The 25226-nt window shown below is 36.8% G+C and overlaps 1 protein-coding gene across 3 annotated transcripts in view; it reads left to right on the top strand.

The window, feature by feature from the left end:
* Window positions 1-25226, top strand: part of MORC4 (MORC family CW-type zinc finger 4) — a 52881-nt gene that overhangs the window by 16038 nt on the left and 11617 nt on the right. For 2 of the 3 annotated variants that reach the window (XM_032250911.1, XM_032250912.1), the window contains exons 6-14: window positions 1706-1838; window positions 2164-2292; window positions 5235-5354; window positions 6708-6808; window positions 14565-14663; window positions 18074-18202; window positions 19532-19600; window positions 20009-20063; window positions 21427-21602. In XM_032250911.1, coding sequence (XP_032106802.1) covers window positions 1706-1838; window positions 2164-2292; window positions 5235-5354; window positions 6708-6808; window positions 14565-14663; window positions 18074-18202; window positions 19532-19600; window positions 20009-20063; window positions 21427-21602 — 1011 coding nt within the window. Of the gene's footprint in view, window positions 1-1644; window positions 1839-2163; window positions 2293-5234; window positions 5355-6707; window positions 6809-14564; window positions 14664-18073; window positions 18203-19531; window positions 19601-20008; window positions 20064-21426; window positions 21603-25226 lie in introns of all 3 variants that reach the window. The other variant, XM_032250913.1, reaches the window with a different exon arrangement.

Consider the following 25226-nt stretch of genomic DNA (forward strand, 5'->3'; position numbering starts at 1 on the left):
GGTACTAGGTGTTATACAGGTTGACTTTAATCCAAAAATCTAAAATCTGAAATTCTACAAAATCTAAAACATTTTGAGCACAGATATGACAACTCAAAGGAAATGATCATTGGAGCATTTAGGATTTTGTATTTTTAGATTGGAATGCTCAACCACTAAGTATAATGCAAATATTTCAAAATCCAAAAGGATCCAAAACACTTCTGGTTCCAAGCATTTCAGTTAAGGGATACTCAACCTGTATAAATAAAGGATTACATGGTCAAATAAATTTGGGAAAAGCTGACTAAATGTTTACCGTGCTGCTCTACTGTAGGACTTCTCAGAGTCCTAGAGTTCTTTCATATGCCAATGTGCATTGAAAATATGTAAAAGAGCAATATAGTATGCAGTATTTCCCAATCAATTTTTACAAAGTATTTCTTCGGATTGGGTGGTGGCTCACACCTCTAATCCTAGCCCTTGGGAGGCTGAGGTGGGAGAATTGCTTGAGCCCAGAAGTTGGAGGCCACAGTGAGCTATGATCATGCCACTGCACTCCAGCCTGGGCAATACAGCAAGACCCTGTCTCTCAAAAAATGTTTCTACAGACCTTTTTTCCTTAGATGGGGAAGGTAAGGGACAAGGAGGACAGAGAATCTTCTCAGGGCATATGTACTGGAGTTGGGTGGGGTAGTGAGAATCAGGATTATTCTGGAAAATCTGTAATATGTTACTGTACATTGACATGGGCATGATGCAGACAACAGATCATAATGACTCTGGTGCAGCCCTATAAAAGGAGCTACATTTTCAGCACAGCAGCTCTGAGCTTACAGAGCCTGAAGTATGAAGCAGAGTTATCACTAGAGCTCAAGGTGACTCTGAAGGCTGAGAATTATTTCTCTATTTTATTTGGCCATACAACTTTTATGTATTTATTTCTTCTTGGGAGTATCTTGAGAGACTACTGTTCCACCGAACAAATTTTGGGAACTATTGTTTTGATATAAACGTTTTCTCTAAAACCTGTCATTTGAGATTTTTTTCCAGGAATAAAGATGGGTCTTAACCTTTTTCCCCTGGCAGTGGTTAGTGATATAGCTCAGGGTCTTGGAATGGATCACAACTAAGTGGCCCCAAAAGATTATGGGAAGAAGGAAGGTCTTTATGAAAGGAATATTAGTACCATTATGTTTAAATGGTAATTATATAAATGGTATTCTAGAGGACTAGTAAATATATGCTGTTTTTATAACAGTCTTTTTTCCTTTTAAGAAATAGGATTAGATCTGGAGAGATCTTAGTCTCTTATTAGTCTGAAGTTAGTAGAACTAGGTTTTGATTCATTCAGTTGGGGAAAATGATGTTGAGTGACTTACTCACAATACCCAGAAAGCTTCTGTCTATTTTAAGATCCCACTTTGAGGATAGCTGGCATCCATTTGATTTATCAGATCATAGACATTCCACATTCTTTTTATTTCCTTATGAATGTGGCATCATCACCTCTATGAAAGAGTAGATTTGTTTAGAATGGGAATACCCTTAAGTATTTTGTGATCCTCTGCTAAGTAGTTTGTAGTTCCTTTGTACTGGTAGTCAGGGAAAGAAACAGATACCTGAATTTTGGGTCATATTATTTCTTTTCTCTTGGGCTTCTAGTGCATTTTTTTGTGCTTTGGAGCCAGTTTTTGTTAGATTGGTACTTGTCTCTTTTCCCCAGAAATAAAGATGGAAAGTCTGAATTGGACTTTGATACAGATCAATATGACATCCTGGTATCAGACTTTCACACAGAAGATAAAGTGACTGGCGATGTTACCTCTGAGCTGCCAGAAACAGAATATTCTTTAAGGGTAAGTCAGAATGGTTTTTCAATAATGAGAGGTAAGATTTCCAATAACCTGAAAATATTATAGAACAAGATCTTCTTTTAGTTATACAGAGATGACAACCTTCCAGCCTTGCGCTAGTATTCCTTTTTATTGTCTCCATTGAGACAGTTTAGATAATATAGTCAGCAGTACTTTAGTGTGGTAGTTTACGTAGTATAATAAGGTGTAGAAACGGAGCCAAAGCTTTGCCCAGCATAGATATCAGTTGGTAGCAGTGTTTTATGTGGATGTCAGCAGAATTTGCAGTATCACATAATAACTTTCCCTTCACCGTTCTGTTCCATAGGCGTTTTGTGGTATTCTGTACATGAAGCCACGGATGAAGATTTTTCTGCGTCAAAAGAAGGTGACTACCCAGATGATTGCCAAGAGCCTGGCCAATGTGGAATATGATACATATAAACCTGCCTTCACAGTATCCTTACAAATACACAACTACCTGAAGTTGACCTTTTAATTTCAGGATTAAGTTTTCAGATTGACACAGAAAAACAAAAACTTTCCCTTTCCAATTCAAAAATATTTGTCATAGTACACATTCTATTACAGTGTACTCGGAGGAAATATTTCTTAAATGCCAGTCTGTGTACCACTTTTATCAGAAATCGCCTGGAAGCTGTTGAAAATAGAGTCAGGACTTTGGAGATTCTGGTTCAGTAGAGTCTGAAACTTTTTTTTTTTTTTTTAAGAAATATTTATTTATTTAAAAATCCTCAGCTGATTCTAATGAGCAGCCAGGTTTGACTATCTCTGCTATAGGGAATAATCCACATCATTTGGTTTCTACTCAGATTTTGATATATATTAAATTGACTGAAATAAGCAAAATACTGACTAGAACTTTTTAATCTTTTAGATATACTGCAATTTTTTGTTGTAACAGGTCCAGACTTACATTGATTGAAGTTAGGAGGGTGGAAATTAAAGGTTGATTTTCTAGAGTGAAATAAGTCTTCTTAGGTTTGACATAAATTCCTCGTTCTTCTCATAATAGTAGCCACACAGAGGAGCCATTACTTGTTTTCATTTCTACCTCTCCTCCGCATTGCATTGAGAATGGATTACAGAGAGTAGAAAAAATCTTAAGATGAACTGTGGATATTAGGTACAACTTTGTTAATGGCTTTTGGGGCAAAAAATTCTTTGAAAAAAAAAAAACTAAAAAAAAAAAATTCTTTGAAAGGCTAAGAACTTGCAAAGTTATGAAAAATTGTTCTTTTAATCTATTTTCTACTAACTAAGCACCACTCTTGGCCCAAGAAACATGTTCACACTTTGCTTTGTCAATTCATTATCTAGCATGCCTTGTCTTTCCCTGACCCAAAATGAAAAGTCATTGTTCTATTTTTTCTCCTTTTTGGGAACACATATCTTGGCTACTAGGAATGTTTTCTTAAAGTGCTAAACAAATTCAATTTAATAAAGCCAGAACTAGCATTGTTTGCTTCTATAGGTGAATTAGTTATAATCTCACTATATGTAGACTAGAATGTTAGTGCTATAGGTTTAACAGAACCAGCCTAAAGAAGTACTTTCCAACTACGGTTTTAGGATATAACACATACTTGTCTCCAGCTTCTTTCTTTTGTGGATTTCTATCAGGGAAACTTCTATGCATGTGTTCCATGTATTACCTCAACTCTTTTCAGCCTCCCTTGCCATAAATCAAATTACCTTCCAGTATTATCGTTTGGGCTAAACAGATTTACTGTAGGCATGAGTAAAATGAAAGACCTAATCTAATTTCCCCCAAGGTCACTGAGGAGCAAGATCATTGATACTAACTTAGTTACTTTTCAATTATCAAAAGCCATTTCTTTCATCTTTGTTCTCTCTCCTTACACCAATTTGGTGAGTTTCCTACTCAGTATATCCTCACTCTATAATTTGGAATTTTAAAAGTACACAACAGAAAGAAAAATTTGACAGTTTTTATCTTGGCATGGGATTTTGGTTTGTTTACTTGCAGGAGTTTTGTCTTCTTTTGTTTTTATATTAGAATAGATCTTACTTGAGGTTTTATTTGAACTGCTAGAGCAAGAACATTATATATTCTGAGCCAAACATTACTGTGTTGTACACCCACTTGTGTCATGTCTTTGTGTCATACATGACCTATTACAGGGTTTTGACACAAGTAGCTTGTCATTTAGAGGGGGCATGGAGATCATTTTTTGAATAAGTAACAAAAGTAAATTTTCATTCAACTCATTTGGACATAAAGGTTTCTTAGTATTTGTTTTAATGAAAATCTCAGTTTCTCTGTCTCTCCTTTATCTTTCTCACTTACGTTGGTTTTCCAATTAAGTAGGACTTGTTAAAAACTCATCATTATTCATGTTCTACTTATAATAATTAGTTGTCTTAATTTCATCTATCCAAGCTTATTAACTTCTTCCCATGAAATATATCACTACAGGACTATTCATTGTTCTTTAAAATGAATCTTTCTCACTTACTTACCTTGGTTTTTAAATTAAGTGGGACTTGTTAAAAACTCATCATTATTCATGTTTTACTTATAATAAATTAAGTAGGACTTGTTAAAAACTCATCATTATTCATGTTTTACTTATAATAAATTAAGTAGGACTTGTTAAAAACTCATTATTCGTGTTTTACTTATAATAATTAGTTGTCTTAATATCTTCTAACCAAGCTTGTTAACTTCTTCCCATGAAATATATCACTACAAGAGTATTCATTGTTCTTTGAAAATGATTTTGTTCTTGTTGCTTTGTTTTCATTGTGTTTGGTATTGTAGGAAGGATTTACCTTATTGGATGTAATTGTACAGATTTGTATTGGAGCATTTACAGCCCTTATCAAACCTATGAGCCCTAGCAGAAAATCGAGCAACTAGTAAAGGCTAATAATTTTTTTGTGATTGTCAATTTTTAAATCATTGATGGTATTTTTGTATCTTTTCTTAGTCTGTGTGTGTGTGTGTGTGTGATGTTTTTATAATCTGAGCGTTTCCTAATCTCAAATATTTCAAGGACATAATTTTAAAAGAGCTGCATGTAGCTATATAAATATTTATTTAATCATTTGTTATTGTTGAGCATTTAAATTATTTATGTTTTTCTGCTTTTATAACAAATTGAAAAATCTCTGTAATTCCTAAACCTGTGGGCCTCCCTGACTGTTTCTGTGGGATAAATTCTTTAAAAGAGAATTACTTGGTCAAATATTAAGAATATTCTTAAAGCTATTGCAACAGAGTTTTAAAATGCCCTCTCGAAAGGTTGTACCAATTTATGGCCCTTGGTGTTTGATGGTTTTTGCTATAATATGGTGCAAAAGTTTGTTGTGAAGCCCCTGGTATGTTTGTCTCCTTAACAATGTTCTTCTCAGAATAAGCAGGTGAGAATCACTTTTGGGTTCTCTTGCAAGAATAGTAACCAGTTTGGAATAATGATGTATCATAACAACCGACTCATAAAATCCTTTGAGAAGGTGGGGTGCCAGGTGAAGGTGAGTGGTTAATATTTGTGTCATAGGAGGCTGAAAAGAGTAGGAAGATAATTTAAAATTTGCAAAGGGGATAGGCTCATTAATGGCTTTTACTCCATCTTATTGATGCTTATTGAATTCTGATCCTGGAAGTGTTACTATTGAGCTGTCTTGTGTTGAAAAACTCTTTCTACCTCTCATTCTTCAGATGTTAATCAACCCAACAACTTTAACGAATGCATTTTCTAAGTAGCTGTTAATAAGAGTCAAAATTAGAATACCAGCACGTTTACCGTGGTGTCAGCTTATTTGTGTTTTAGGTAACTCTTTCCATTTTCTTGGGGAGACAATAAGGCATAGTGGAAGGCACATAAAATATGTTGGTTAAAGACCAGGATTTGGGTCCTGAATTTTCCATTTACCGTGGATAAATTGTTTAACTTATCTGAGGTTCAATTTCCTGACTTGTAAAATGGAAACAACAATAATAAGCATACCTGCTTTGCCTACCTCTCAGCTTACAGGGTTGAGAGACTTAAATGGGATAAATTATGTGAAAATATTTTTTAAACCACTCTATACAAATTTTACCATCATCTTTAATGTCTACAAGTATCCCTTTTATTCCTATTTTACAGATAAGTTTGCTAAAGCACAAAGAATGATGAACTGCTTCATCATAGTGAGACAGTTATATAGAGTCCAAGATAGCTCATTTTCAGCCTACTTTGTTTTTCCTTGTTATAGCATCTTTAGACAACTCACGTTTGTGTGCCAATCTAATTATGCCTTGACTCAGTTCCTTCCATTAAAGGATTAGAAAACGATATAAATCTAAAAAACCCTTGCGTCAACTTGTAATTAATAATTGCTGTAAGTGTGACTCTCTTTAATAGTTGTTTGGTGGCCTATGTATGTGGAAAAATTGTTTATTTTAATATAGGATCACATAGCACCCTTAAAATTGTTTTCAGATGAATATTTATTTCAGTTCCTTAGAACAGTAGTATATAAACTTGGTTTTTTAGCACGGTAATTCTTTATTCAAATGCAGTCTTATGGCAGTCCTGGAATATAAAGCAGCTACAAGTGGAGGGAGTGTGTTGAAGTAGAGATGGCTACTAATTCCAGAAGACTGCTAGGGATCTATGGATCATATTTTGAAAATCTCTTCCCTAGAAATGGTCAGAATTTCCAGTTCAGTTTAATGCTTGCAGTCTGTTGGTATATATTCAAAGTGTTTCTCTAGATCTTGATGGTCTTTTCTTGCCCATGAACGTTATGTAACCTTTCTATTATTGTTTGGAATCAAAAGGAAATGCCTCTAGGCAGCCAACAGTAATGTAAGTGTTGAAATTAATATTTTCTTCTAAGCCAACTCGTGGAGAAGGTGTAGGAGTAATTGGAGTCATTGAGTGCAATTTCCTAAAACCTGCCTACAACAAACAAGACTTTGAGTATACCAAGGAGTACCGGTGAGTCACTCCCAACCTGAGGTGCTTCCGTTAGTTTGTTCAGATATGATTCTATTCTCCAAAGCCTGTAAAACCATCTCTAAAAACCAGCTAAATAAGTTAACTGAGAATTACTTCAAATTTGTTTTCCAAGATTAGAGATAAAATGATTTCATTTTAAAATTAAAGTTTGCTGAATGGCATATAGAGTCTCATTGAGATAAACTTTAGCTTTAGAAATTATGCAAAGAGCATAGGAGTAATTTGGTAAAAGATTTCTGGTGAAATGAAAAGCTTTGGAATTGATCTTAATGGAAACAGATGAGTGGATCTGAAATTATGGAATACATTGGGGGAAAAAAGCAGTTTGAAATTTGTTCCAAAAAATTTTCTTGAAGACAGTGAACAGATTTAGAGGAAAGTGATAGAACAGCGGGAAAGACATGTGCTTTCATTAAAGCAGCTAGATTTAATAGGGCAGGCAAACAGGTAAGAATCAGAAAGGAACCTGACATTATGGCTGAACCAGTAGGGATATTTTTAGAAGACAAAGGAGTTTTTAAAGCTAGGTTAGAATAGTTTATTTTAAAAATGTCAAGAGGGAGATGGGTCTTTATTTTATTAAGTATTATGAGACAGCTTTTATGTACCAGGTACTAAGGATGAAAAATAAGACTCTTTGACACCTATGAACAAGTATATATGCAAATAAGAAACTTAAATACTTATAAAATAACTGCTTTAATAAGGGATATGTGCAAAGCAGGGAGAACTTTATGCTTAAGGGATTCAAGTAAGGCTTCACAAGCAGATTATATTTGAGCTTAAATATGAAGGAAAAGTTAGAATTTTCTGGATGGACAATAGAGGATGGACATTTTAAGCAGAGGGAAGTATCCGCAAGGGCACAAAAGGCTAAGGGGTATTCTGGGAGTATGGCGAAAGAAGGCATGAGGACATTTGCTGTCATTTTCCTTGAAGTCTCAGTAGCGAATATTTTTCTTAGAGTGGGAGAAAAGAAATTTCCCAAATCTCTTTTGTTTTGTGCCCAAATTGTAATAAAGTCAAGTCTTGTACCTTAATTTGTCTTGAACCACGAGAATTTTAGGTTTAGTGTTTGACAGAGACAGCTAGTAGAATGGCAACTTCAAATTAATTTCAGGGTAATTGGTTCATGGTCACGTGGGCGACTCAGTGGTTATGACAACTACCTGTCCTCAGTTTAAGTAAAATGGTCACGTCGATATAAATCTGGCCCATAATGGAAATCTTTGACCAGGACTTGACTGATTCTTAAGAGTGAAAGCTTGGGAAAGACATCAGTTTGACAAAAGTCTCCAAGCCAAGTTATTATGTTTCACTTGAGTGAAAAGAATAGTGAATTGCTGATGACTACCTAAATAATTAAGATTTGTGAAACTCAAATGTTCGATATTAAAAATTATTTAACATCTTTCTATATCATCTTTGCCACCAACCCCCTAAATCTACCTTCTAAATTTTACAGGCATTAGACTTTTGGTTTTTGATGTCGAGTTCTGGTATGATGAGGTGATTGCAGTAGATTCAGAGAGAGATAGTCTATAGACAGTAGATTTATTCAGTTGAACACATAGGATTTCTGACTTACTTAACATCTGCTACATTATTAAAAACAGAGAACTAGTATACTATTCTGCTTACAGTCTTTTGAGGATAACAAATTTGCATAACTCTTATGCCAATTCTTCTTGTGCCAGTTCTCTTGTGCTAACTCTTATACCATTGCCATTTTTTAACCAATCTATTTTACATAAAACGAAAAGGTATTTAAATTAAAAACATAGGAATTTAAGAGAGGGATTAGAGAAGATTGCTATAGCAAACTCATCCTGTGAGTATTACAGATATCAAAATCTGTAAATGATAAGAGATACCAGCCATCATACTTCTGGAATGTCTACAAATAAATCATCTGTAATATCACTTTTAACAGTTATGAATGTGATTTCAGCTGCAACTATCAGGGCTCAAACTTAGAACATTTAAAGTGAATTTCGGTTTAAGAAATGTAGTCAATACATATTAATTGAACAGCACTGGTCTATAACACAGTGGCTGGGCTTTGTGGAATTTCCAGAGAAATTCAAGACATGGTTGCTGTCTTTAAGGAGCTTACAGTCATTTGTATCAACAGATTGTAACATACATGAAGTAATTTGGAGAGCAATAAAATGGCTCTTTGATCAATCAAAACCTAAGTGGTATGTTATGGGGAAAATGCCCTGATAGAGTAGATGGGGAAGGTTTTGGATAGAAAGTGTGATTTGAGATGTGCCTTACATGATTAAGACGTGGAAGAGACTAAAGGAATTCTAGGATGGAATTGTAACATGAGCTAAAGTAGTGACAGGAACTCAGAATGGTAAGAATATGGGGAGTGGAGATAATGGGATATAACCAGAGTGAAGGCAAACCAAGTTAAATGGGTAGAGTTGGGCCATATTCCGGAGCAGCAGTTGACAAACTTTTTCTGAAAAGGTCCAGAAAAGGTCACAACTACTTGATTTTACTATAGTATGAAAGCAGCCATAGACAGTAAGTAAAGGAATGAGCATGGTTGTGTCCAAGATAATTTTGTTTACAAAAACAGGCAGTGGGCTGGATTTGGCTCCAGTTTGCTGACTCCTGTCCTAGAACCATCATTCCTAAACTACATGCTAAGCTACACATAATTCATAGGAGAACCATGAAATATTTTACATTTTTGAGGGAAATACAGTGATACTTGACTTCTGTCTATAAACCACAGAAATTGTCCTCTATTGCTGTCGTAACAAATTACCACATAACTTAGTGGTTGAAAACAATACTAATTTACTGTCTTAGTGGCCTATAGGTTAGATGTCCTACACAGATCTCCCTGGGCTATAATCAAGGTGTTGGCAGGGCTGCATTCCTTTCTGGAGGCTCTAGGAAAGAATCTATTTTCCTGCCCTTTCCAGCTTATGGAGGCTGCCAGCATTCCTTGCCCATGGCCCTTTTCCTTCAGCTTCAAAGCTAGCAGCGATAGGTTGAGTCCTCATATTGCATCACTGTGATGACTTTGCTTCTGTCATCACATCTTCTTCTCTGATTCTAACTCTGCTGCCACAGTCTTCTACTTTTAAGGTCCCTTGTGATTGCATTGGATAATTCAGGATATTCTTCCTATCTTAAGGTCAACTGATGAGTATCCTTATTTCCCACTTGCTATGTAAACATTATTATGTCTATCACAGTCTGCCCTTTGTCCCCTCAGATTCCACTTACATCTAATATGCATAATATGTTCACCCCATTCCAACGTTTCCAAAATTCTCCACCCATCACAGCATCAATGCAGAGTCAAAAATTTCATCTAAATGTCATCTCAAAAGTCTCAAATCTCATTGTCTAAATCACATAAGGGTGATACTCTGAGTATGGTAGATCTTGGGGTAAAATTCCTCCTACATCTGTGGATACGTATTTTCTCTTTTGTATTTTGCTGTTAAAATATAGTGGTAAAACAAGCATAGGATACTAATTGTATATATTCTTGTTCTAATGGGGGAGAAACTAAAAGGAAAAAAGGAGTCACAAGTCCTAGGCATTTTCAAAATCTAGCCAGGCACATTCCATTAAGTTTCAAGGCCTTCATCCTCTAGTCTTCAGGCTTTGCCCTCCAGGCTTATGGCTCCACCCTCAAAGCGGTCTTTCCTTTTTAATGAAGGGTGGCATGTGTTTGCAGCTGAGTAGTTTCATCAGTCTGTTTCCTGACTGTAGAATTTTAAGGGTCCAATAGGCTTTTCTCCATTTCTTTCAATTCAAGCTAGTTTTTATGCTAGTGTGCCATTCTTAAGAACCTTATGGGTCTCATGGATATTCATGTCATCCAAGAAGAGGCTCTTGGCAGGTCTTTCCTAGGGAATACTGCATCTATTCTTGGCTTCATCTTAGATGGCTATGGAGATCTGTGAACCACATGCTTTATCTTTTCAAAGAGTATTTTGTGTGACTGAATGCTCTGATCTTTTGATATTTCTGAGATATTAACAAAAGATTGTCCAGCCCCAGCCTCAGCTTTTTCTCTAGATTATACTTTCCTGACAGTGAATCTCTAAATTTTAGCATCTTTTGCAATCTGGATGGGCTGAGAATTTCCCAAATCATTGAGTTCTGGTTTCTTTTGGTTTAACAGTTTATTCTTCAGTTTGTCTCTTTCCTCTTGCATTTTACTTAAGCAGCAAGAAGACACCAGGCCACACCTTTAACACTTTTCTTGAAGATCTTCTCAGCTAAATTTCCAATTTCATCATTAACAAGTTCTGTTTTCTACATAACTGTAGGACAGTTCTGCTAAGCTTTCTGCCACTGTATAACAAGGATTACCTTCTCTCAAGTTTTCCAATAACAAGTTTGTCAGTTCCTTCTGAGCCTTCACTGGCAATGCCTTTAACTTCCGTATTTCTACCAATAGTCTATTTACAATTATTTGGGTATTCTCTGAGGCAATTTGTGTTTTCTCTACCATATTTTTCACTTCTTTCTGAACCCTCACCAGTGAAATTATTTAACATCCATATTTCTGCTAATGTTAGTTCAAGGTAATCTAGGTTTTTTCTAAGCTTCTCAAAATTTTTGTGGTTTTCATGGGAATATATTTAACATCTTTAAGTTATAACACTCTAATTTGGATTTATACCACCTTAACTTCAATTCCTTACAAAAGTTCTGCACCTTTAAAACTTCTATCACCATTCCTTTCAGTTGTTATCGCAAAATTACATCTTTGTACATTGTGTTGTCCAAAATCATAAATAATTTGTAATGCATTAGCCTTTTAAATTATGTAGAAAACAAAATGTGAAGTTACAAACCAAAGTTACAATAATATTAGCTTTCAGAATCATAATTTTTTTCTTTTTTTTTTTGAGAGAGACTTTTGCTCTTGTTGCTCAGGCTAGAGTACAATGGCTCCATCTTGGCTCACTACAACTTCCCCTTCCTGGTTCAAGCGAGTTTCTCCTGCCTTAGCCTCCTGTGTAGCTGGGATTACAGGCATGTGCCACCATGCCCAGCTAATTTTGTATTTTTAGTAGAGACAGGGTTTCACCATGTTGATCAGGCTAGTCTCGAACTCCTGACCTCAGGTGTTCCACCCGCCTTGGCCTCCCAAAGTGGTGGCTCATGCCTGGTCAATTTTTTTCTTGTAAATGTATTCTCTTACGTTATGTAGAAAACAAAAAATGGGGTTACAAACTGCAAGGATTCCTTTAATGTAATATATTGTTTCTCTCTTGCTGCTTTTAAGATTCTCTCTTTGTCTTTGGCCTTCACAGCTTGATTATAATGTGTCTGTGTCTGGGTCTCTCTGAGTTCTCCTACTTGGAATTGAGCTTGGATGTTCATATTTGTGTCTTTTACCAAATTTGGGAAGTTTCTGGCAATTATTTATTCAAATATTCTTTCTGTTCCTTCCCCTTTTCTCTTTCTCGGACTCTGTTGATGCATGTATGTTGGACCACTAATGGTGTCCTATGGGTCCCTTAGTTTTTGTTCACTTTTCTTCAATCTTTATTCTTTCTGTTCTTTATACTTGATAATTTTCATTTTTTGTCTTCAAGTTCACGGATTCTTTTTTCTGTCTGATCAAATCTGACTTTGAATTCCTACAGTGGATTTTTCATTTCAGCTTAGACTTTTCAGCACCAGACTTTCTTTTGGATTTTTATGTTTGTTATCTCTTTGTTGATTTTCTATTTTGCTTATGCATTGTTTTCTTGACTTTCTGCTCATCTTCCTATAGGTTTTTGAGTATCTTTATGACCATTCTAAAATCTTTGTGAAGTTGATCTATCATCAGTTCTTTTTCAGGGGTGGTTTCTATTTTTTGTTTCTTTGAATGAAATGGACTACCCTGTCTTGTTTCTTTGTATGCTTTGTGACTTTTTTTGCAAACTGGATATTTGAATCTAATAATGTGATAACTCTGAAAATAAAATTCTCCATTCCTTTGTTGTTGTTGTTGTTGTTGTAGGCTTTCTCTGTGCCAAAGATTAACCTGAGAAGTAAATTTAAGGTCTTTTCACTTCTTTTCTCAGCTTGCATTTTTTTCTGGGCATTCACAGTGGCTTTCTAATTTTCCCCATAGGTGTAATTGCTTTTGAATGTCCTTGTCTTTATGTCTGGCTCACAAAAGGGGGAAAAGAGAGAAATAGAGGAGGAAAAGAAAGATGCCAGGACTTCGAATCCTCTGGATGTCACTTCAACTGGAGAAGAGGGTTGAAACAATGGGGGAGGTTCAACAACAATAGCCTCTTGCCTTTTTGTTTTCACTTCCGTGATCAGAAGCAGCAGGCAGTGATAAGAGGATAGATTTGCAATATTTAGAGGAAAGTGTCCTTTTTGCCCACACTGGCTCCTACAAGCTGCTTTTGTAACACATGCAGGGTTGCTTGCCACAGGGCTGGGAGTGGGGGATAGGTAGCTATTACTGAGGTAAGAACTGAAATTGACCAAAATTAACCACAGTTTACCATCCAAGCCTTCCCCTGGAAGTTACAGCCTTTCCATATACTCCAGAGTTTCAAAATCATTAAATCAGGCAACTTCTGCTACTGCAGTTGTTGTATATGTAAGGAGACAGCTTCCACATGCTTCTTATTCTGCCATCTTCCCATAAGCCCATCTAATTTACTTCTCTTTAAAGTAGATTTTAAGTAGAATTTTAAGAGGAAATGAGGAATAGTTCTTCAACTGTGACTTGAGGGAAGGATATAAACATAAGAGTAGGTTGAAGGGGAATAAGAGTTTGTAGGGGAGCTCATATATAATTACTTTAATCTTTTCTGTGTAGTGAGAATGTAATTTAATATGAATAAGGTAGAGATAAGGAAGAGTTTTTCTTAAGAAGAGAAGAGCTCTGCAAAATCCTTGGGGAATGATCCAGGGGGTAAAGATATTTTAAAAATTCTGAATTCTAATTGTGCAGTTTTCCAGTTGTGTATAGCTCTACATTAAGTTGGAATCTTGGGTTACGGAATTAAATAGGAATTAGTAATTCAAAAGTTGGAAGTTTTTAAAAGTAAATTTTAGGATTTGATTTTTACAAATTACATTTTTTTCTGACCCTGAGTCTACTGTTGTTCATTTGGGAAGAAAAATAAAAGAGAAGGAGCAAGCACTGGAACTCAGATACAGCCTCCAGTAATGGCTGTGTAGTAGAATGTTGAAGAGTGCTTGTTCATGGGCACCATAATGCTATGATCAGCATTTGGATGAAGAGGAACTATACAGACATACCAGAGTTAATGTTTGATTGATTTATAATAGATAGGGTACAGTATTTGGTCCTCTGACTTTTACATTGTTCTAAATTATCTACCTGTAGTCATACGACAATCAAATCACTCCCCATCAACTTATCAATATTTGGCTCTGTCCTGTCTCTGCAGTTTGGTTCTGTCTCTAATGTCAAGTTACCCACCCACTCCCTGATTCAGCAAGCCCTGAAAATTTGTAGAGCTCTACTTTTTAGCACTTGTAACCATTTCACCTTTACAACTAAAGTGACTGTTCAGCATTATGACTTTGTTATTTTGACACGTAGCTTGCAAAGGCAATGGATTCCCATCTTGGTTTCTTAAAGTGTAGATGTTCAAAAATATGCCAAATACTCTAAAATATTGGCGTCTGTTAAATGGGAACTTTTCAAAGATCAAAGAATTGTTCAGCAAGTGCTTAACTTTGACATACTTCTTTCATTTTCTTTCAGGTTAACAATAAATGCCCTTGCCCAGAAGCTCAATGCTTACTGGAAGGAGAAAACATCTCAAGATAATTTTGAGACCTCAGCTGTAGCCAGGCCAATACCGTAAGTAATAGATATAGAATATGAATGTATTAGGGGTAATATCCATAGATCAAATGGAAGTAACAAGGGTAAGACGGTGCTTTTCACATCAGGAAGTTTAATTGACTAAAAATAGGAACTCCCAGGTACTAACTGCTTCATTCTCTAAACCTCTTCATTCTGGTTGAACACATTTACACTCTGGGTCATAAATGTGAAGAGTTTAGTACTGCCAATTTGAAACAGGTAGTGTGACATAGTAGAAGAGGATGGCTATTTAAATCAAACATTCCTGGGTTGAAAATCCAGATGTGCTTTCTAATAGTTGGGTAAGCTTGGGTAAGTAAGTTACTTCACCTCTCTGAATATATTAAATTAGATGACATAACATTTTTAGCACAGTGACTGGCATATAGTAGGTGTTCAGACATGTTAGCAAACTTCCCTTTTCTTTACTCCTAGTGGGTATTGCTGGGACTGTACCAGTACTTCACAGTAGAAATAGAGAACCCAGTATGTTAAAGAAAAGGTAGAATTTATTGACCCTAAGACAGACAAGTCAGATAAGGAGCATAATACAGAGGAGTGAATGTGTAGCAACACATACACCATCAGTTACACCACCATCAAGACAAACATTAGAGTGGTAGAATGTTTTGGAGTAGGCACCTGTTTTTTTAATGGAAATTATTAGGCAAATGTATGATATAAAATTTTATTTCAAATGCAACCCAATGGCTGTATGTATATCACCCTCTTCTTATTCTGAAGATCTTAGCTCATGGCCGTCCTCCATAGTTTTCAAAGTACAAACTAAGATGAGATGCCATTTTTTGCCTTTCAAATTAGCAGAGGTTAATGCAGTGAAACAGACATTCACATACTGCTAGAGAGTGTATGTGCTGGAAGCAGAATTGTAATAATGGTAATTATTTATTGAATGCTTATATGTCAGGCACTGTTCTAAGTTCTTTACATCCAGTGATTTGCTTAATCATCACAACAACCCTATCTGTTAGATATTATTATTACTTCTTTACAGATGTAGAGACTGATACACCAAGAACTTAAGTACCTTGCCTAAGATTAGACAAGCAGCAAGTAATAGAGCTAAGGATCAAATATAGGTAATCAGGTTTCCCAAACCTAAGTTATTAACTGCTACTCTCGGAGGGATGCAATGAGGGGAATGTAGTACAGCCTCCTCAACTACCTATTTACTGAAAGCATGAGCTAAAAGCCTCTTCTATCTGCCTGGATTGAAGGATCTACCATGATCTGCATGGAGCCCAAAACAGAGGGTTGCTTCCTCTAAGCATGCCTATCCCCGAGAGAGTAATACTGGCATTCTGCCAGAGACTCTCCTGTGCATATGTATGTAGATCCAAAACTAATATGACCTTTCTTCTCCCCTCCCACTACTGTTGAAGCTGCTTTTTGCTGGCTCTGGCTCTAAAACAGTGGCTGTCTTGAAATACATAGACACCAGAGGTCAGGCCTGAGCTTAGAGCTTAGAGGTTGCAAGGCTAGAACAGCCTGGAGCTAGGAGGTAGGAAGCTGTAGGTCCAAAAATGTGTACAAGCTTTCTTTGTTCAAACAGGGTTTTAAAAAAGAAGAGGGCAGGCCATGCATGATGGCTTACGCCTGTAATCCCAGCAGTTTGGGAGGCTGAGGTGGGCGGATCACGAGGTCAGGAGATCATGACCATTCTGGCCAACATGGTGAAACCCGGTCTGTACTAAAGTACAAAAAATTAGCTGGCTGTGGTGGTGCGTGCCTGTAGTCCCAGCTACTCAGGAGGCTGAGGCAGGGGAATTGCTTGAATCCAGGAGGCAGAGGTTGCAGCCAGCAGAGTTTGGACCACTGCACTCCAGCCTGGCGGCAGAGCAAGACTTTGTCTCAAAAAAATAAAAAATAAAAGAAGAGGGCATTGTATTTCAGTGGTAGAATTATGAGTGCCTTTTATTTTCTTCTGTATATCTTTCTGTATTTTCTAGTTTTTTAATAATGAGCTTATGTTACTTTTATATTTAGAAAAAAGCACAATTTAAAGCCAGATGCAGTGGCTCACACCTGGAATCCCAGCACTTTGGGAGGCTGAGGCACGCAGATTGCTTGTTCTCAGGAGTTCGAGACCAGCCTGGGCAACATGGTGAAACCCTGTCTCTAAAACCCTGTCTCTACCAAAAGTACAAGACTTAGCCAAGTGTGGTGGCTCATGCCTGTAGTCCCAGCTACCTGGGAGGCTGAGGTGGGAGGATTGCCTGAGCCTAGAAGGTGGAGGTTGCAATGAACTGAAATTGTAACACTGTACTCCAGCCTGGGCAGCAGAGAGAGACCCTGTCTCAAAAAAAAAAAAAAAAAGACTAAAAAAAAAAAAAAAAAAAAAAAAAGAAAAATTGAATTTAAGATGATAAGGAAATTATTGAATGAAGACCTAAAAGGACCACACCACTCTATTGAACTATCTAGTATAAGAGCAGTATAAATATAACATACATAAAACTCAGGCTAAATTACATGTTAGTGAAATTGGCTGAGGTGCCCCTCTTCTTGCTTTGTGTGTCTTTTCTCTTGCCTTCTCCATTCTCACTCCAGCCTGTCTTTCACACCTTAGATACTGAGTACTTCTGTCATATAAGGGCCACCTTCTTTCTCAGAGAAACACATTCTCTCTAAAGTGTAGGTAACTGAGGGGAATGGGAGTGGGTATGCATTTTAAGAGTTGATCTCTGGAAGAGTTTTATCTTAATAATTTAATCTCGTTGTCTGGAGCCACCATTTCTAGATATGAAGTTTAATCACATTTATATTACTTTTTAAGATTTACTTTAGGAATATTAACCTAGTAAAATTTTGATTGAAGTATTATAAGCAAAGGTTTTTTGAGAGGGAAATAAAAAGGAATAGGGAGTCTCTGCAGGGAAATTGGGGAGATGTGTTAATGGCAATGCTTCCATGACTCTCATAAATGCATTTTAAGCCTGTTACATGATCGGACAGAGGCAAACAAAATGATTCTGTGGGTTTTATTTCTTGGTAATATAGTAATAAACAAATTTTCAAGTTAATACATTTTAGAGTTAAAATTACCCCATTTTTTTGCTTGGAACAGAGATACAAGGATAAATATTATTAATTTTTTTTTCAGTAGCTTTTGGGGTACAAGTGTTTTTTGGTTATAGCGTAAGTATTATTGACCTCCATAAATAATAGTAGCTCACCATGTTAATACTTGTTACTTGCTATAGTTCTATCATTTTATCTATGAAGTTAAAAATATATACATTTTAGGCACCGAGGTAATAACATTCCTAACACATTTCATATATAAAATTAGGTTATTTCTGTTTTAGGCAGCACCTTTCTAATGTAAGAGAAAGCACGGAGCTAAGACATACATAGTCACACTTCCATTTTTGTTCATTCAGGAAGGTCCCTGACCAGACATGGGTTCAGTGTGATGAGTGTCTTAAATGGAGGAAGCTTCCTGGCAAGATTGATCCATCCATGTTACCTGCAAGATGGTTTTGTTATTATAATTCTCATCCAAAGTACAGGTAAGGTTCCAGGACTCAATCTTATGCTCAAAGTAACTCCTGATTTATCTCTATAGTCTAAAACAGTTTTCATGTCAGATTTACACCCTTCAGCCTGGGACTCAAGGCCCTGTGCTACCTGACCCTACTACCTTACCTATCTAGCCTTAAGTTTCGTTGTATTTTAACACAGACTCTATACTTGAGCCAGGCTTGTGGCTTCACTATTCCCTACACATGAAATGCTTACTCTTACTTCCATGACTTTGATAGTGTCATTCTTCTTGCTTGCAGTGACTGTCTGCATTCCATCTGTCTGTCTTAATCACATCCATCTGGGGAGCAAGTCTTTTGTGTGATGCTTTTCCTGTTGACCATAGTTTACAGTGATTTTACTCTGACTTCCTCTGGTATTTGATTGTTGACATTTGTTCACATATTGTTTTGTACTTTTTGAATGTTTTTTTATGTATGTATGTTTTGGCTCTTCAAGAGATGGTACACTCTTCGAGAACAAGGGGTTACATTCCAGGTCAAGTCAATGATTTTCTTTATATGCTTCATATTCTGAATCAATGTTATACAGTATTACCTGTACCTATTGTATATTCAGTGCTGTTTGTGTGTTTGTCTTCCTAATATACCATATGTTCCTTGCAGCATCCAATATCTAAGTAGTGTCTGGCATATCTGTGAACATTAACTTCAATTTAAAAGTTTTTAAAAATTTGACTCAGTAGTTACATAGGTTCATAATAATAAGTCAGTGTGCTTCAATTTAGCTGTGACTTTCTGAAAGTTCATTTTGCAGGATAAATACTGATTACTGATAGAAAGAAAGGTGCTAAAATGGGTAAAAATGTCTGAAATTGAAGAAGTTAAATGAACAAAGATTAGGTCTATAAATATAAGCATTTCCTCAGTCTCTGGATATGCCTAAGTATCTTTCCATGGAGAGTAAATGAGATTGTGTAATTAGAATATGGAACTGAGTACTTAGAAGTCTCATATTTGAATACTTTATCTTTTAGTACAGGATACATAATCTTCCAGGCCACTTTACCCCTTTATAAACTGGGTATAATACAGTTGCCAATTACTGTTAAGTTTTGTTTGTTTGTTTCTAGGATTACTTTTGACAACTGAATGCATTTTCTAGTACTTCTTTCAGTTTTTACTCTTAAAGTTCTCTTTCTCATGCCTTAAATATAACAAGGTTTTATAATTTGAATGGGGTCTGAACTTTATAATGTTAGAGGGTTGTTAACTTGCATAGTTGTAAGGAAAGTAAAAGGTAAAAGTGAAGGACACATTTTGCTTCCAAAAGATGATTTCTTCTCTATACTGCAGGAGGTGCTCTGTTCCAGAGGAACAAGAACTCAATGATGAAGACCTGTACTTGAGCAAAGCTAAGAAACAGTTGAGTATACATGAGATGGTGTTCTCTATCATAGGGTAGAGGAGCCTGACACTTTCTAATAGGACATGGGAGTTTTAAGAAGAGAGAAACTTTTTTGGTTCTTAAAAAATAATTTCCCTCCTCACCTCACTGCTCTCCCAGTTCCTTGTTCCTCCTAACCATCTCTTGAATGTCTCAACTAGTGATTGTCTTTAGTCTCTCTCTCTCTCTCTCTCTCTCTCTCTCTCATGGGGCACTTGAAATCTCACTTCAGTAGCCTAGTTCAGAAAGGAACCTTCAGTTACTCAATGAGACTCACACTATTTGTAATTTGGAAGGAACATTATAACCTAAATCTACAATTAACAGTCCATTTTAAACTGAGGAGTTTCATGAGTGAACTAAATAGCACTTTTGTCTTCTCCTAGAGAGCAAACTGTTGAGGAGAAGAAGAAGATGACCATGGAAAATGAGAACCACCAGGTGAGAGGCAGTGTACATCCTTATCTTTCTCACATGACATTTTCCCCAGCAGAGGCTATAAGTTAAAGGAAGCAGCAATCTTGAAAGCTGCATAGAAATAAACCATTTCTTCTGGTGGTCTTCTTTTCTTTGGATCTTTTGGTTTTGCTTTGCTCTGCTGTCACTGATGTTTAGATCACCAAAAATAGAAGAGTCAAATCATTTATTTGCCAAATTTGGATTCAGTACTGACTCTGGACAGTGTGAATGTCACATTCAGTGTCACAGAATATTCAGCGTTGTGTTCCATCCTCATACAGGCTTCTCCTGTTAAATGTCTGGTTTTCCTGTCTCTTTTCTTCCAGGATTCAGGGGTGATTGCTTCCTCCTTCCTCTTGGGAAGAAAGGGTGGTTCTTTGTACTCCTTCCTGATCCCTGCTTTCAGGCTGGCTGGCTTTATAAAGACTCTGCTGTTTTGAATTTTCAGGAGTACTGTCTCTTGGACATGGTTGCCCAGCTCCGGACGCTGAAGGGTGCAATAAGGTTGGCCGTCCTTTCAGGGACACTCCTTTCCTGACAGCCACCATAGCACCCATATATCTTCCCCTCCCAACCTTGCCTTTCTGCATGATTTCCCTCTTGACCCTCTTTCCCAGAGAGATCTGCTAGTCGCATGTTAGATTCACCTTCCAACCACTCAATCAGGGTAGGTCAGACTGGTGAGGATAGAGGCAATTTAATATTAATTCTTCTTCTGATATCCTGCCAAGACCCAGGCATATGAATAATCAGGTTTCATACCCTAATGTCTTGGTTTGATAGTCTGTTGTAGAGATTGGGAGATTTCCTAGGACTGCCCTGTTCTCATTCAGTTTACCTCCTGTATATATTCCGTCACCGTAATCATTCATACTATTTTCATGAGCTGGCTCTCCCACAAGATCCAGATGCATGTCCGTGTGTATGTACTGTGAATATATGTTAGTCTGTCGCATGCATTTCTCCCAAACTGGCACAGACACTTGCCGCAGTGCATTTTCCCACCATCCCTACCCTCATCACACATCTCAGAGGAGTGAAAACTCAGCTTTAAACTGAGTCACAAAAGAGAATTAGACAATGATTAGGGGGTCTGGGTTTATGTTGGGGGTAGGATAATTCTAGGAGCCAATAAGTAAGTTGGGGGAGGTCTGTTTGGTGTCCAGCTGATAAGATTGATAACTGAATATGCCTAGTGTACATTATGGCGCACTGTTCGTTTTGTGTAGAAAATGGTTTCTTTTTATTTGGCCAAGCATTCTTTCCTAGCATCAAAAGGATTGACTCATCCTTTGGCATTTGGTTTGAATTTGGGATTTTTACAAATCATTTCTTTCTTTTCTAGGTATTCAGTAATCCACCAAAGAACCTTACTGTTCAAGAAATGGCTGGATTGAATAACAAGACCACTGGATATGAGGGAATTCGTAGCCCTAGTGTGCTTCCATCTGGTGGAGAAGAAAGCAGATCACCTTCTCTTCAACTTAAGCCTCTGGATTCCAGTGTTTTTCAGTATTCCAGGTAACTAAAAAGCCTGATTTCTTGTCAATAATAAGACTTAGGGTCTGTTTTCCTCTAGAGTAAGTTGGTATGTTTTACCCTTTTTCTGTTTTTTCTAAGGCGTAGCATGGAATTCAGAAGTAGAAACACAATTTTAAGTTGATATTATAGTATGTTGCATGTATCTTCAGTTTTTCAGTATTATAACTGCTGTGTCAGGTATATAATTTTGAGGTGATCATTTGCTGATACTCATTTTATGTACCATATATTCACGTTATATTGGGAATTCTGCAAGTGTAATAATAGACAATATTTGAAAAGTGTAAAATACTATACAAATAAGGTAATGTTATATCAATAAGCATTGCTCCTTTTCTTCAGTGTATGGATATTGAAGTTTTCTGGGGCCTCATAGGCCTAGCGTATGTTGGCCACATATAAAAATAACTATTAGAAATTTGTGCCATTAGGTAAACCTTATCATTTGTTGTTTCCTAGAATAACTTAGTAATAAGTTTAGTCTTGGACTTTCCTTGTTCACCTTCTAGCACCTCATCAGTGTTATTTTGTGTCTTCATAACAAGGAGTATAACTTCTTTTTCTTACATATCGGGAGTATCTGAAACACTGAAGGATAAGACTGCCCCTGTACTGCCATGGGACTGAAGTCAGTACTCCTAACTATGAATCCTTGCTTTCTTCTCTTTATTCTGCTTCTCACTTTTGCAGGGCCAAGCCATATAGGGCAGTCACAGAGTTGCTTTCTAATAATAGAAATGTCTGTGTTCATCAGTAATGTGACCATTATATGGTGGGATGTGAACATTTTAGTGACTATTTTCAGTTTGGTTATCTTCTTAACATATTGTAGAATAGTCAGTGGAATACATAATAGGATAAAGTGACTCCTGGTTGGTTGGTTTTTCTCTGTGTTTCTGAGTTCGAAACCAGCCTGAACAACATAGCGAAATCTCGTCTCTTAAAACAACAACAACAACAAAACAGAACAATGCCTTGGGATATAGTAGGTACTCAATAAGTAATGGTTGAATCTGAGTCATACTTAAGAAGCAATTTCTAAGATTGAATTTTGTAGCAGTGGGATAAGAAATAGATTCCAGCCTTAGTCTCAGGAGCTTGAACCTAATTATACTGTTTCCATGTATACTTTTCCAACTCCCATTTTAGGTTGGGAGGAGTGCACTGTAAATGCTAAGTGTTTTTGAAGCACATTATTACCTTTCTACCCTGGTCTTCTGGAGATGTTCATATATCACCATTGCTGCTGGAGTGTTAGGTGTCTTTGCTTTTGAAGACTATCCTTTCCCTACTATGACCACTTTTCCTTTTTTTTTTTTTTTTTTTTCAGTGTTTCTTTTGTAACTCTGTAGTGTTTTTGGTAACCTCAAGGGGATTACAAATGCTGATTTATATAATTATTTTATGAATGCAGTACAATAGAACTTCCATTGGGTGGCATACTTCATCAATCTTTATTGGAATTTTTTTATGAGTCTTTATGGATTGCTATATCGAGAGTGAGGTTTTGGTTGTAGAGGACAGGTAAAGTGCTTTGACCATTCATGTGTAATTTTAACTTAATGAGAATGAAATTATTTCAAGAGAAAGAGATACATAAGAGGTATGCGATAGTTGCTGTTGCTAACGTCATATGTGTTACGTAAGTTCAGCAAATGATGATTGTGCCATTTCAAGCTACACTTTTAGGGAGAATCACATTGATTGATTGGGCTGAGACTACCTTTTTAAGGGGGAAAATGGAGGTACTCAAGAGTCTATAAAATATACAGGATTTCTTATAAAACATTAAAGTTCAATCAAGAGTTACAAAGGTCGGCCGGGCGCGGTGGCTCAAGCCTGTAATCCCAGCACTTTGGGAGGCCGAGGCGGGTGGATCACGAGGTCAAGAGATCGAGACCATCCTGGTCAACATGGTGAAACCCCGTCTCTACTACAAATACAAAAATTCAGCTGGGCATGGTGGCGTGTGCCTGTAATCCCAGCTACTCAGGAGGCTGAGGCAGGAGAATTGCCTGAACCCAGGAGGCGGAGGTTGCGGTGAGCCGAGATCGCGCCATTGCACTCCAGCCTGGGTAACAAGAGCGAAACTCCGTCTCAAAAAAAAAAAAAAAAGAGTTACAAAGGTCTTCTGCTATTATCAACACAGGAAGCTGATAAGGGTCCTTGGGTCATGTAGTTCAGCTTACTAACTCTAGGCAGAATAAAGCATACGCTACCCAAGAAAACTTTTAAGTTCTAGTGGGGTAGGTTAGCAGGGGCTCCACAAGTGTCTCTGGAAACAGCTTTGTGAGTCCCACAAATCTAGCAAGGGGAGGAGAGGACCTGCAACAAAGGATAGGTTTTACCAGTATGTAGGCAGGTATACCCTTTTAGGGGAAGACAGCTTATTTCTGTTAAAGGAAATAATCCCTTTCTATTTGTTTATTCTACATGTATAGTCATGTGCCACATAATATCTTGGTCAATAACAGATCACATATACAACAATGGTCCCATTAACTTATAATGCTATATTTTTACTGTCCCTTTTGTATATTTAGATATATTTGATATGCAGATACTTACAAGTTTGTAACCTACAAGCAATAGGCTATATGCCACATAGCCTAGGTTTGTAGTAGGCTATACCATCTGGGTTTGTTCAAGGACACTCAATGATTTTTGTACAATGAGGAAATCACCTAACAATGCATTTCTCAGAATGTATGCCCATCATTTAGTAATACGTGATTGTATTTGAGCACCTACTGTATGAAAGGCTCTTTTCTAGGGTACTGATAACATCAAAGATGAAGGAGGTTTGAGTAGTCAAAGTTTGTTATGTAAGTATCCCCAATACTTACACATAAAATACATATAAGTTTTCTTATGAGCGATACAAAATAAGATTTAAAGTGGCTGGGCGCGGTGGCTCACACCTCTTATCCCAGCACTTTGGCAGGCCAAGGAGGAGGATTGCTTGAGCCCAGGAGTTCGAGACCAGCCTGGGCAATGTAGTGAGACCTCATCTATACAAATAATAATTTAAAAAAAAAATAGCCGGGTGTGATGACATATGCCTGTGGTCCCAGGTACCCAAGAGACTGAGGTGGGGAGGATCACTTGAACCTAGGCTGCAGTGAGCCAGCTGTGATCATGCCACTGTACTCCAGTCTGGGTAACAGAGCAAGACCCTGTCTCAAAGAAAAAGAAAGGTCTAAAGTAACCATAAGCATCTGAATGAAGGCAAGAATTAGTGGCTATAATTTATTTAGATATTTAGATTTGAGTATGCTATATGTCAAAGGCTAATTAGTTCATATTTTAAAAGGATAATAAGAAATTCTGGATTGCACTGTAATGGTGGAGGGAGAGGAGTAGACAAATTCTAATATGTCTAAAGGAATACTTGAAATAACAAGCAAGGGGTAGAAATAGAACAATTTTGCAAATGAGTAAGATTGATTCAGGGGCTAGTATTAACCTTTAAAAATGTTATCTGGGGAAGCAACTTCCAGAATGGAGAAATGAGGAGCACAGTGGACTCTCTCACCAAGAAATAACTGTTTAACTTGAAAAATATATTTTAAAAAATTATAGTTTCTGGATATTGTCCTAGGG

This window comes from Sapajus apella, unplaced genomic scaffold, assembly GCF_009761245.1.
Source record: "Sapajus apella isolate SASKATOON/1434 unplaced genomic scaffold, GSC_monkey_1.0 scaffold73, whole genome shotgun sequence".
Lineage (NCBI taxonomy): Eukaryota > Metazoa > Chordata > Mammalia > Primates > Cebidae > Sapajus > Sapajus apella.